This window comes from Macrotis lagotis, chromosome 1 (assembly GCF_037893015.1).
Source record: "Macrotis lagotis isolate mMagLag1 chromosome 1, bilby.v1.9.chrom.fasta, whole genome shotgun sequence".
Taxonomy (NCBI): domain Eukaryota; kingdom Metazoa; phylum Chordata; class Mammalia; order Peramelemorphia; family Peramelidae; genus Macrotis; species Macrotis lagotis.
The window spans coordinates 347,854,284-347,868,844 of record NC_133658.1 but is presented as its reverse complement, the minus strand read 5'-3'; the positions used below and the strand labels follow the sequence as shown (position 1 = coordinate 347,868,844).

At 33.7% G+C, this 14,561-nt stretch overlaps 1 protein-coding gene across 2 annotated transcripts in view; it reads right to left on the bottom strand.

Moving 5' to 3' along the window:
• RBL1 (RB transcriptional corepressor like 1) overlaps positions 1 to 14,561 on the bottom strand; it is a 63,773-nt gene that overhangs the window by 8,940 nt on the left and 40,272 nt on the right. For both annotated transcript variants that reach the window (XM_074211942.1, XM_074211943.1), the window contains exons 14-18: positions 13,777 to 13,900; positions 10,425 to 10,691; positions 7,727 to 7,944; positions 6,294 to 6,470; positions 2,528 to 2,599 (exon numbers count right to left, since the gene is read on the bottom strand). In XM_074211942.1, the coding sequence (XP_074068043.1) occupies positions 2,528 to 2,599; positions 6,294 to 6,470; positions 7,727 to 7,944; positions 10,425 to 10,691; positions 13,777 to 13,900 (858 nt within the window). The remainder of the gene's footprint in view (positions 1 to 2,527; positions 2,600 to 6,293; positions 6,471 to 7,726; positions 7,945 to 10,424; positions 10,692 to 13,776; positions 13,901 to 14,561) is intronic.

Sequence of the window (14,561 nt, the reverse complement as noted above, 5' to 3'; positions counted from 1 at the left end):
CATGCAAAATCATGCAAAACATATTTCCTTATTAGCCATGTTGCAAAAAAATCAAGAAAAACTAAAGTGAAAAAAATGTTTCAATCTTTACTCAGACTTCATAATTCTTTCACTGGAGGTGAATACTATTTTTTACCAGTACAACTAACTTGTACATTTATTTCCTAAATGATGGGCATCCCACCGATTTCCAATTCCTTGCCACCACAAAAAAGAGTTACTATAAATATTTCTGTAGAAATAGATTCTTTTCCTTTAATCTTGTGGCATACTGATCTAGTACTGGCATTATTGGGTCAAAGAGTCTGTACAGTTTTATAACACTTTGGGCATAGTACTTTATTGTTCTCCAAAATGGTCAGACCAGCTCATAACTCCACCAATAGTGCATAGGTGTCTCAGTTTTTCCATATCTCCAAAATTTTTCATTTTACTTTTCTGTAATGTTAATCTAAAAAGTATGAGGTAATACCTCAGAGTTGTTTTAATTTGAATTTCCCTAATTAAAAGGGATTTTAGAGCATTTTTTTAATACAGCTAGGGAGTTTTGATTTCTTCTTCTGGAAACTGATATTTATATCCTTTAACAATCTGTCAGTTGGAGAATTAGCTCATGGCTTTATTGAACTCAGTTTTCTATATATTTGAGAAATGAGGCCTTTCTCAGTGAAACCTGCTGTAAAAAATTTTTCCCTAGTTTCTTGCTTTCCTTCTCATCTTGGCTACATTGGTTTTGTTTCTGCAAAACTAATTTTTTTTTTTAGGTTTTTTTGCAAAGCAATGGGGTTAAAGTGGCTTGCCCAAGGCCACACAGCTAGGTAATTACTAAGTATCTGAGGTTGGATTTGAACTCAAGTACTCCTGTCTCCAGGGCCAGTGCTCTATCCACTGAACCACCTAGCTGCTCCCCAAAACTTTTAAAATTTAATGTAATCAGGGGCGGCTAGGTGGCGTAGTGGATAAAGCAACAGCCTTGGGAGTCAGGAGTACCTGGGTTCAAATCTGGTCTCAGACACTTAATAATTACCTAGCTGTGTGGCCTTGGGCAAGCCACTTAACCCCATTTGCCTTGCAAAAACATAAAAAAAAAAATTAATGCAATCAAAATTATTTTCCCAAGAGCTTCTCTGTCCTTTGTTTGGTCATAAATTCTTTCCTTACCCACAGATTTAAAAGATAAAATTTTCCATGCTCCTTTATTTTGCTTATAATTAACTCTTTATGTACCCATTTTAAGCTTATCTTGCAAGGTATACAATGTGAAAGGTTAGTCTTTCCTTATTATTCGACAAACTGATTTCCAGTTTTCCCAGTAATTTTTGTCAAATACAAAGTTACTGTCTCAAAAGTCTGAATCTTTGGGTTTATCAACACTAGATTATGATGTTTTACCACTGTGTTATTGTGAACCGAATCACTGCACTGATTCACCACTCTGTTTTAGTATTAGATATTTTTCATCATTGCTACTTTGTAATATAGTTTGAAATCTGGAACTGTTAGGCTTCCTTCCTTAAGAAAGAAAATTGGTTCCTTTAATATTCTTAATTTTTTATTCTCTGAGGTAAATACATTATTTTTTTCTAGCTCTCTAAGATTTTTTTTGGTAATTTGGTATAACTGAATAAGTAAATTAATTTTAGGTAGACTTGTCATTTTTATTAGATTTGTTTGTTCTATCCATAAGCAAGTAATACTTCTCCAATTTTTATTTATTTGTGTGAAGAGTATTCTGTAATTGTGTTAATTTTTTGGGTTCTTAATGAGGATTTTGTTGAATTGAGTTGGCTTGAAAGAAATTCTTGGTGAATACTTCTGCTTAGTGAAATATCTTTCTGTCTGAACTGGGAGAACATATTGAGAGTGATCATATTATAGAATTTCAAACAAAGTGCTAAAATGAATCTCCATACTGGAAATTTTTTTTTTAAATTACAACTTTAAAATTTTTTTATATTTATTTGAACAAAAAGTTTTATTTAACATATCACATTATGACACTTGAGGAAACATTTAGCTTCCACCTTGAGTAGTCAAGAAAAAGGGACTCTGAAATAAAGGATAAGAAAGTTTTAACTTATGTTGAAATGTTACTTAAAAAGTTTTTAAATTAATAATAAGAACTAAGATGGGGATCAAAAGACTTGAATTCTAGCATCAACTTTGCCATGCTTGATGTTAGACTAACGTTATTTCCTCTCTTTGGGCCTCTTACTTTTGTACAATGAGCAAATTGGAAGAGATTAATTCTAAAATCTAAAAGCTCTCTGATTAATTTCAAGACATTTTACTAACTTTCTAGAATATTACAGATATAAAACTTCTTATTTCCTACTGTAAATGTTCTTTTATTACAACATTCTCTCTTCAAATTTAATAAAATTCAATAAACTTATAAATCCTAAAGTACATTAACCATAGATAGTATATAAATGGAACTGTCTATTGCTTCATATGTTAGCAAAAACTCATTTAAGAAAAAGCTAGCATATTTCTTGTCAATAAAGAAAACAGGGTTATTACTCACATGGCTATTTGCTTGGGGTTGATTCCTATAACTTTTCATTATGTCTTGAAAAGTTCTTTCTTCTTTTGTTACCTAAGAAAAAGAAAACTTTATTTCTCAACTATTATTGAAAAAATATGAGTATGATCAAAAATTAAAATATTAACAATCATAAAAGCATTAACTATAAAGACAATAAACAATTTAGAGTTCTCTTAATTTAAAGCTTAGATTTCCAAAATCTATACGATCCAACAACAAAGCAGAAGCAAATTTACTATCCCTTTACTGAATATACATCTTTGCAGATTTGAGAGAACATGAGACCTGTGGTAATAACTGTGGTTTTAAGTTTCCTGTTTTATTGCTATTAAGTATTTTTTAAAAAAGTGAATTAAGTATAGCATATTAACCATATATCTCAGTATTAAAACAAGATTTTCTATAACAGGGCTTGGCTTCTATCATTCAAACAAATTATAGATGGTTTGATGTTTATGGGATGGTAAATGTATGTATTTTAATACTTACAGAATAAGTTTTTATTTGAATGTTTGATAAAATTTGCTTGGTCCCAAGATGATTTTCTTTGGGAAGTTCCATTTTTGGCTTCTTCAACTTCTTTTTCTAAGAATGGGTTATTTAATTCCCTTCTTATTTTATTTATCTGGGTCTTTCATAATTTATAGCTATAAATCTTGTTATGAGTTTCCTTTTTTTATTCTGGTAATTTGATTTTTCCTTTATTATCTAATGTTATTGTTCTTTTTCCTCTTTCAAAACATTCCTGTTAATTCAATGTTTTTTCTGAGTTTTTTTTTTTGGCTTTCAATTTTGTTACTCTCTTCTTTGATTTTTTTCCAGAAATTCTATTTGAGTATCCAATTAGGGCTTTTTAATTTGCTGGTTTTGCAGTATTTTTGTTCTTTTAAAGTTCCATGCCCTATCCATTGTGCTTGCTCTCTCTTTCTTTTGCTGATATAAGTAATAGAGAAAAATTTGCCCTTTAAGACATTATTAGCCATATCAAACAAATTTTGGTAAGCTGGCTCATTGTTGTCATTCTTTTTATTTTTTTTTATTTTTATTTTTTTTGATTTTTGGCAAGGCAAATGGGCTTAAGTGGCTTGCCCAAGGCCACACAGCTAGGTAATTAAGTTTGAAAGGGATTAAGTGAAGTCCTTCACTATTATAGTTTTATATATATACACATCTTATATATACACACACACATATATATATATATATATACACACACACACACACATACATAGTTATTATGGTTTTACTGTGTATTTCTGTAACATGTTTTCCTTTTCTTCAAGTTTTTAGAAACTATGTCATATATTTACAGTAATATTTATGAAAATATTTTTCAACAAATGCAGTTTCCAGTTTTATCTCTTTTAATCAAATTTTTTCGCGTTGAGATCAAAACTTATTGTTTAGTTGTTTTTCAGCTGTGCCTGACTCTTCCTGATCACACCTGAATTTTTCTCAGCAAAAAATGGTTTGTCATTTCCTACCCCAATAGATTTTACAGATGAGGAAATTAAGGCAAAGAGGGTTATATGATTGTTCCAGAGTTGTGCAGCTAGTAAACATCTGAGACCAGAGTTGAACTTAGGAAAATGAGTCTTCCTGACTCTAGACTTAGCAGTCTCTTCAGTGCACCACCTAAATTACCTAAGATTATAACTACTCAAGCCATTTTTTAAACTTCAGTTATAATATAATAAATTTTGCTCTAGTTCCTTATCTTAACTTTGTATGTGTCTGTTTCAAGCATATTTTTTATAAACAATGTATTATTGGATTTTTACTTTCTGATCTATTCTAGTATCCTATTCTAGTATATGGATGATTTCATCCCATTAATATTCCTAATTATAACTGCTTTTAAATTCCCTCTATTTGCTTTGCACCCTTTAAAAGAGGGTAATAAGAGAGAAAGTGAACCCAGTATCAGTACTCTATGCTTGATCTGTTTAGCTTTAGCTCCTCTTCCCCCTCTTCTCCTGCCTTAAACTCCAATTACAGGTACTTATCCTTTTTGTTCCTTTTTGAATTCTTCACAACACACCATTCAAATTTAGTATTTGTTTTACTTAGGAGTGATGTCTCCTGAAAATGCCCTTTCTCTTGAATTGAGTATATTTCTATACAAACTCTATATGTGTATATATATACTTCTCTCCTTTAAAAAGTTCATAACTAGGGGCGGCTAGGTGGCAGTGGATAGTGTACCAGCCCTGGAGTCAGGAGTACCTGAGTTCAAACCTGGCCTCAGACACTTAATAATTACCTAGCTATGTGGCCTCGGGCAAGCCACTTAACCCCATTTGCCTTGCAAAAACTAAAAGAAAAACAAAAATTCATAATTAAAGTTTAAGTAATTTCCATTTCCCTACCCCTTCCTCTCAATATGTATAGTATTTTACACCTTTAAGTTTCCCATCTTTTTTCTCCTCTGTCTTCACTAGTGTATTTTGCCCCTTGTCCTGAACTTTCTTCTTTTAAGATTTCAAAACAAAATTACTCCCAATTCTTATTTAATTCCCTCTAAGACCCCTGATGACATACGGTATCTGAGGGATACTTGTCTATTACCTCTATTAAAATACACCTTTCAGATCTATGGAGAAGGTAAGAGTTTATAACTAAATAAGAGATGGGAATATGGGAAGTAAATACTTTTGATTACATGAAATTAAAAGCTTTTACATAAAGAAACTAATGTATTCAAACTTAGAAAGAAAATAGGAAACTGGGGAAAATTTTTTCCACCAAGTTTTCACAGATAAAGGTCTCATTTCTCAAATATATAGGGAACTGTGACAAATTTATAAAAATAAGAGTTATTCCGCAGTTGACAAATGAAGAAACTTAATCTATCAATAATCCAATGAATGTATTTAGATGAGAACAAGATACTGTGAAATTTTAAGTTTTCCTGGCACTTTACCATGGTTTGGTGCAGGCAACACAATTGCAGATTTACTTCTGGATAGTACTCAATTATATATTTTCCCTACCTAGTGCCTATTAGTTAGCTGGAAAACTTCAGATTCAAAGGAGCAGAGTCATAGGTCAACTGTAATTCTATAGCCTCTCTCCTGACCACTCATCCTATACCCAAGTCCTAGAAACCGCTCCAGGGTCAGAACCATACAACCACTAGCTCAACCTGGGGCTGTATCTAGAGAACGAATCCAAGTTGTCACTCTAAGCTCAATAGAGCTACCAGCAAACCTGCCTTCTAGCTTCTTGCTCTCATCACTTTCTTGGGAGCCAAATTTGTGATCTTGGGCTAGAAAAATGATTCATTTTGGTTCTTATTGTTCTATCTGGCCCACTTCTTATATCTTTGTTGGAACAGCTCTGAGAAAAGCTGGACTGTATGACTTCTTCCTACTCTACCATTTTTTAAGAGTTAGAAAAACATTGTTTCTTCTTTGTCCTTAGTATCCTCCTTTGCAAAAGCTGAGATTGGACTACATGGTTTTGAAAGGTCCTTACAGATCTATCAGTTCGTATTTAGAATACAAGAAGTTTTAATTTCTAGACTGGCTATTCTTATAATGTAGAGAGAATGATATTTCTGGAACTTGGATAGAACAAGGGAAATAAAGATAACAATAATCAGACATCACTACTTTTCCAACAAAGTTGAGTCACTTGGTCTATAAAGGGGAAGATTAATGCAGACCCAAGTTCAATAGCTCAAGTTCAAACCTAAAGTGAAGTCAATATGGACAAAAACTACTTTTCCAAATCAATACATTACCTTTGCCATAATGTAAAAAGCACAAAGGAGAAGTTGATCCAAATGTCTGTCTTTCATTAGATCAAAGCAATGCACTAACGTGAACTCAAAACATGTCCATATCTTTCTTCTCAAGTCATTGGAAATATCCAGTTTTAAGCACAAATCACGTAAGCGTACACTTGCCAAATGATAGACCTTAGATGGAATAAGGTACAATACATTAAGCATAAGGCCAAATAAATATTTTTTCTAAAAATAAATATTATTGATATCTTTGTTTTATATCATATTAATTTCTAGAAATCATAACCCCTTACCTTCTATTACATTATTTTCCTTTAAAACAAAAACAGTTAAGCAACACTGCAATATAGTGAGGCTATCTGACATTAATACAACATTCCATATCCATAAGAAGGACTACGATTCGTCATTGATTTTTTGAACACATATAGTATTTTAAAAGGCCATATAAATTTTTGTGGTGATATGGATCAAGAAATCCTTAGGTAGTACCTTAAATAAAATCAGGCTGAGGGCAAATAAATAATACTGAAAAAAATTATACTAGAACTTAGTGCTTTGGACTATCAATATTTGTAAACTATAATTGATAATATACTTGTAAACATGTACAGCTGGCAAACACTTTAAAAATATCTATAAGACAATGCAAGCAAGTATATAAGATGAGAAGTGTCAAAATATCTGACTACAATCAGAACACAATGAATTTATAGAGCTTAAACTAGTAAAGTGTTCCACTAAAAAGGAATGACTATAATTATGACATGAGTTTAATATATAGAAAGTAATTTGTTCATCTTATCCTAATGATTAATTAATCCAATAACCGTCTAGTTTGAATGGTCCCAACTTTTGAAATACAGAACAAAAATAACCCATAAGAGAGACAAAAAAAAGGAAAAGATTAAAAAAAGTTGGGTTTATTTGATGTGGAGAAGCTGAAGACAATACTTTTAATTTGAAATTTTTACCAACAGACTAACTATAAAGAAAATTTTTAAGAATCATGATTATTAAATATTAAAATAGGTTGCCAAAGGGAAATGGCCCCTTTGAGAGTTTTAAATAATGGAGGAGTTATCTAGTTGTGGGGGTGGATTTAATGGCCTCCTGAGGTCCATTCAGCTCTAGAATTCTATGAAAAAGGACCTATATGGCTAAAACTTAGATAAGCTGTTTATGTGTCCACACTTCTAGCAGATGACAAAGAAATCTTTTATTGTTAAGTAAAAATAATGAACCAAAAGAAATCAATTATGGCAATGATTGCTTGACAGTTTCAAAGGTTGAACCATGATTCCTTAGGACTTTTTGTTTTTGATATGTCATACTTATCTCTTTTGAAAGGCTATAACTATCTATGAAACCTTATTGTCTCCAAATATAATGAATTAGTTCTTTGAAGGTGCTGGGGAAACATTTACCTTCCTATAAAAGAGTGCTAGGGATCCAGTTCTTTTTGGTCGGCTTGCTCCAGCCTGCTGCATTTCTAGAGCTTTTGTTGCATGGGACTGTTTTGGAGAAGTACCACTTAATGACTGAGCAGTAATTGGTATCTGTACTGAACTTTCCACTCTTGACTGCTCGCTTACATTCACTGGCACAGGTATTACTGTGATCCCTCCTGTATCAGCAGTAACACCTGGAAAATAAAAGGACATGTTCTCAATTTTGGAAATAAAATATTTATATAGTAATATATACACACTGAAAATGATATACAGGAAAATTAAGTGACTATCACATAGCTAATTAGTGGCAAAGACAAAATGAATTTAACAATCATACTGTAAAAAAAAAACTCATTTTATCATTCTGGTGCTCCTTCTACCATACCTGCTATTTACTGGGTTAGCTTGACAAACTTGTGGCCGGCAAGGGTGGTGGGGGGCACAATAGTGTCTTCACAGAATTATCAAGATGAAAGGGACCTTGAGAGATCATTTAGTTTCCTTCCCAGAAGAATTATTCATCTCGACAAGATCCCCAATAAGTGATTATCTATCCTTACCTGAATATCTCCTGAAACAGTTCACCCCATTTTTCATTATAAGATAAAAAGACAGTCTTCAATTGCTCAATGTGAGATACTACCCATTTATTTTTTTCAATTTAACTATATATTCTAGGGAATATAAATGGCATTATCTACTTTACAAAAAAGTATGGAAAAGGTGGCAGATAATATACATTTATTCTGAAGTTTTGATTTACCCCAGATCATTCAGTTGTTTAGGAAGATTCCAAAACACACATTCACAGAAAGATTAGTGACAATAACAGATCAAATTCTCTCCCTGTTTTTATTGTTCAGCAGTTTCAGTAATGTCTGACTCTTCATGAGTTCTCTTTGGCAAAGTGGTTTGCCATTTCCTTCTCCAGTTCATTTTACAGATGAGGAAACTGAGGTAAATAGGTTTAAGAGATTTGCTCAGGGTCACACAGTTATTAAGTGACCGAGGTCAGTTTTGAACTCAGATCTTACTGACTCCAGTTAAAGCATTCTATTATGCCACCTAGATGCCCATAAATCTTTGTGGAAGTGCCAGTCTATCTTAATGTACAGCTAAGATGTGTAGATCATCAAAGAAATCAAAGAACTAAAAGATTTCTAATATAATAGAAGGGCTGTTGGGATTCTTTATTTTCAGTATTCCTCATACATTTTACAAACACTTCATCCATTCAAATTATTAATTCATAATTAGCACAAATTCTGCCTTCTAGTCTATAGGTGTGCTGTACTAGCAAAATCACATCTAACACTATATACAAGATGAGCCCTTTGGGTCACTTTTTTTTTTTTGCTCTCTTTTTCATGGAAGCTAAAGCTTGTTTCTATAATAACTTTAGCACAAACTGGATTTTATATTCTACTAAATTATGTAACCTGACAGCTTTTAATTCCTAAACTAAATAAGTATCTATCAACTACTTGGTCTCTTGGGCCAGGTGTAAAGGATATCTATATTTAACAATGCTTTTAAGCTTGAGAGACACAAGATTGCTTAACTATTTTTCATAAATTTTTTCTTTTTAGGTTTGATAACAAAAGTGGTGCCTACATCTTCAGGTTGATTCAAGTTCATGAATGCTTGTGAGCCAAAGATCAAGATCAAGCTATGATGAAGGTGGGCACCCCCTGTTGTCCAATGAGAGGGAAAAAATAAGGGCTCTAGATTCTGATTCCTGATAATCTCACATTCCCTAAAATTCCTTGCCTAGAGAATTTTATGAATACTTAAAAAATGATACTTTTTTCCCTTCTTGATAAAAGAGGTTAGAGTGATGAATATATTAAATGTGTATGCACACACACACTGTATATTTTTACTAAAAATCTTGATGAATATTACTCATTTTAAAATACAGAAAAAACAGTTTGCTATATCTCTATAGGAAACAAGGAATTCTATCTTATATATAACAAGAAGCAGATTAAAAGGATGTTTTGGGGTTATTATTATAGAAGACAATTTTTTTCTAAAATCTACTTTTTCCCATAGTATAAGGTCAGCTAATACATGCCACCTAACTGTGGGAGGGATATTTGCTCTGGAGCCTGAGGATTTATCCAAGCTCTGCTCTTTAACACCTATGAAACTCTGGCTAATTCTACCAATAATCTCACTGGTTTGCTGCCTCCTCTTTTTTAAAATAAGGGATCTTCAAGGTCCCTTCCAGATCTAAAAACTTATATTTGCATGTTCAATTTAGAGTACTATAGTATCATACACAATAGAGTTGAAAAGGGCTCTAGAAGAAATTAAGTACAACCCTTCAATCTTTTTTTTTTTAATGTTGTCACAAGGCAATGGAGTTAAGTGGCTTGCCCAAGGCCACACAGCTAGGTAATTATTAAGTGTCTGAGGCCAGATTTGAACTCAGGTATACCTGACTCCAGGGCCGGTGCTCTATCCACTGTGCCACCAAGCTGCCCCCTTTTTTTTCAAGTAAACCAAGGACTAAAAAGGTGAAATAACCTATCTGAGGGTCACACAGCCAATAACTGGCTTTCAAAATGCTACTAATGTCAGAACATTGTAATAGACTATCTCTGACTTAGGGTGTTATTTCTCATAATTTTAATTAAAATAAGGTAAATTGAAAAAAAGTTTGTACCATGCAATGGAATTGTAACTTTTTGTCCTGTTGTTCCTGTTACTCCAGCAGGTGCCACAGTTAGAAGACTTTGCCCAGGTAAAACAGATACATTTTCAGTTGCAGTGCTCGAAGATAAAGCAACTTTCAACTTGGTTCCTTCTGTTATGGTCTTGTCTACAAACATTTTTGAGGAAATATCCTCTCCAAAAAGTCTTCTCTTTGCACTTCCAGCAGTAGGAGAACTATAGCGCTCATGAACGGATATTGGAGATAATGGCTGCATATCTAAGTATACAGAAAAAACAAATGTTGAATAGTTTGAGACATTCAAATACATCTATCAACTGTGTCCCTGACTGTCTCCTTGAGAAAAGGGGAGAAACATGAAGCACATGGATCACAGGATGAGGATTGGGTCAAAGAGATACTCTGATCTTTACTCTCTCCATCTTTTCTGATAGTTACTTAGAAAAGGAGTCAAAGAAAGAAAAAAAGAGGAAAATAAGTCTAAACTTAGTTTAAGGACTTACCTTTCTATTGTGAACAGGCCATAGCAAGTTTTTGAAACTTATGGGAAAAACTAGGTTTGTTACACAAGAAATGAACATACATGTGGAATCTTAAGCATGAGTAAAGAGTTCACAATCTAAACAGAAGCTTGCATATTTATGAAGTTGCAACAAAGAGAAGAGAAATATGGGGCAGCTAGGTGGCACAGTGGATAGAGCACCGGCCCTGGAGTCAGGAGTACCTGGGTTCAAATCCGGTCTCAGGCACTTAATAATTACCTAGCTGTGTGGCCTTGGGCAAGCCACTTAACCCAGTTGCCTTGCAAAAACTAAAAAACAAAAAAAGAGAGAGAGAGAGAAACAGAAATCTCCACCTAAATCGGAGAGGTAGAGGAAGAGAAATCATGACTAAGATGGCAAATGCAGCATTCTTTTTCCTAGGGAACTGCCAGACTTTGAAGATATTCACAAAAGTCCCAGCTGTACAAATAGTTACTCTGTCTATTACAGACTGACTGCCTCGTGACTACCAAGGACACATAGGGAGTCCCCCTTTGGGGGACAAACAACAGATTATGTCAGCTTGGGATGGGGAAAAGAGTAGTTGCATTCTTGACATGTTCAGAGATTCTTGAATCCTCTGAGTCTAGTGTTTTTGTAAAATATGTCAATTCAAAATGTTGGGCTTAAGGGACCCCTAACACTATCTAATCCTGAAATGATTCAATCCATCAACAAGAAATTATTAAGTATCAACTATATATCTAGCATTGGTAATACAAAGTCAAAAATGAAATACTCCTTTCCCTCAAGTATCTTTTTAAGATTTTTTTGCAAGGCAATGAGGTTAAGTGACTTGCCCAAGGCCTAGGTAATTATTAAATGTCTGAGGCTGGATTTGAACTCAGGTACTCCTGACTCCAAGGCCAGTGCTCTATCCACTGCGCCACCTAGCCACCCCTTCCTTCAAGTATCTTACAGTCTAATAAGAGAAATCTTATATATATATATATATGTGTGTTCATAAGTACAATCAAATTAACATACAACCTAGTTTCAGTGGTTCCTCACTCAGTTGAGATCAGGAAAGGCTTCACGTAGAACTGAATTCTAAAGGAAGCTCCTAACTTCAGGAAATCAGGAAAATCCTAGATATAACTCCAAGGTGGACTAAGGAAGCTATGATTGAAGCATCCAGTCATTGTTTTTCCCTTAAAGGATAGTAGTTTCCTGATATTGAAATAGAAAAGAATTTTCTAAAGACTCTTCTCTTAGCAGAAGAAAGGTAAACTATGAGCAACTCCTGAAGAGGAGCTCTGGGAATTGTAAAGAAGAACAATTCACAGGCAGTAATAAAGAAAAAGATATAGACCTTGCCCAGATTTGAACCCAGGTACTCCTAACTCCAAGGCTGGTACTCTATCCACTGCACCACTTAGCTGCCCCGACCTTGCCATTTTAAAAAAAGGTATTTGCATATATACCTAAAAAATTTATGTGTCCCTTCTCACTCCATTCACAATGGAGAAGCTGGGGTGGGGGATAGGAGATAGAAAAATTTTGCAGGTAAAATCTATAATCTAAAAATGTAATTTTAGTGAGAGAATTCTAAAAATTTCCTCAGTAGATTTAATAGCTTCTTGGAGTACCACTCAATTCTGAGACTGAGAAATAGCATGAATTAACCTTTATTTCACATTTTCTAATTGATTAACAGCATTGTAAATTTACTCCTAGAGATTTTGGGGGATGGAAGTGATCCTTGCTAAAGCTCCCTGCATTCTCACAAGGTTCCTTAGTCCATCAGGTCCAAACTGAAATTCTTAAGAAATAAGAATGACAGGGGGGGCTAGGTGGCACAGTGGATAAAGCAGCGGCCTTGAGTCAGGAGTACCTGAGTTCAAATCCGTCCTTAGACACTTAATAATTACCTAACTGTGTGGCCTTCGGCAAGCCACTTAACCCCACTGCCTTGCAGAAACCTAAAAAAAAATAAAATAAAATAAGAATGACAGCCATGATAGTATGCTGAGCTGTGGAGCCAGTTGTGAAATTTGGAGACAGGACAAGGCAGGTTCTTCACAGAAATTGTCTAACAAGCAGCAAGGTGACTGCATGGCAGTCAAGTATTTGAGTCTCTAAGTTTTGAACTGGTCAAGTGATCATCTGCATGGCCTCAAGTCTCAGGAGATATGAAATTATTAAGGCAATGCAACTATTTATTGCTAAATCATCTGACATGCAACTGAAATGAAAACAAAGTGAAGCAAAAACAATACAAAGAATACAAAATGAAAAGATTCACTTTTTAATTAGAAACTTCAAACAAAATTATAAATTTACAGTTATTAAGAGTTCTTAAAAATTAAGCAATTAATATTGATAGACTTGGAAAAATAGAATTATCTGTTTAACTTGCCATTTAACATTCCAATTCCATGGTTAGAAAGTTTTATTCTACTCTTATATGGCTGAAATGCCTGTAGGATTTGTTTAATTAATTAAATTAATATTTTTATAGAATACTTAGAGATAAAGTAGAATTTCTACTAATTGAACAAGAAAAGGTACAAATTTAACCACAAAAATGATTTCCACACAAACTTCTAAGTCAGAAGAACAAGATGACAGGGGTGGCTAGGTGGTGCAGTAGATAATATTTATTTATTGTTCTTTTTTGCATGGCAATGGGGTTAAGTGACTTGCTCAAGGGCACACAACTAGCTAATTATTAAGTGTCTGAGGCTGGATTTGAACTCAGATCTTCCTTCCTCCAGTGCTAGTGCTTTATCCACTGTGACATCTAGATGCCCCCCCTTCTCATTACTATATAACCTCAAGACACATAACCTTGAACCTACCTCGCCGAAGACTCCCACTATCAGTCCGAACTTCTTTTACACGAGGGTGCACTATGGGAGACAATGGCATCATTGGGAGATGACCTTGAACATTTCCTGTTTCCAAGTTATTAGGAAATATGACCTGTAAAAACCCAAAACAAAAATCTGCTTAGAATAAATTTTAAGAGGCAAGCATGATTTGAATCCTTTCCATTTTCTCTAGGTGTCCCTCTGTGGGTATGCTGAAGAATTCTGAAAACTGATCAGAATCCATGTGTATTACAAAGATCCCAAAACATAGAGATTTTGAAGAAGTCAAGTTGCTTCCAAACATAAAGCAAATGGTGGCAGAGATATGTCTTTTTTTTTAAAGAGATTTAAGTCTTCAGTGGTCAGGCAAATGTTGAGGAATATCCCAAAATAGAATTCAATGAAAAGCAAAATTAAAATAAAAGGTGGGAAATATCATAAAGAAGAAATGAACTATTAAGTGCCTCAAGTTATAAATTAACTACAAAATGTGTACTTTGAATATGACCATATGGTGTATATATAATAAAAAATAATACATGGATAAAGCTTATAAACTGTTACTTTTTATAATTTATAAACAAAATGGATGAAGAATTCTTGTTGTGAAATCTATAACATACAATAGAGATGGACAGCTGGCTGAGACCAGAGTTGAACCAGAAGGAAAGGGAAAGAGCATTTATTAAAAGCCTGCTATGTGCTAAATCCTCATAACCCTAGGAGGTAAGTGTACTGTGATTCCCATTTTAGATATGAGGAAACTGAGGCAG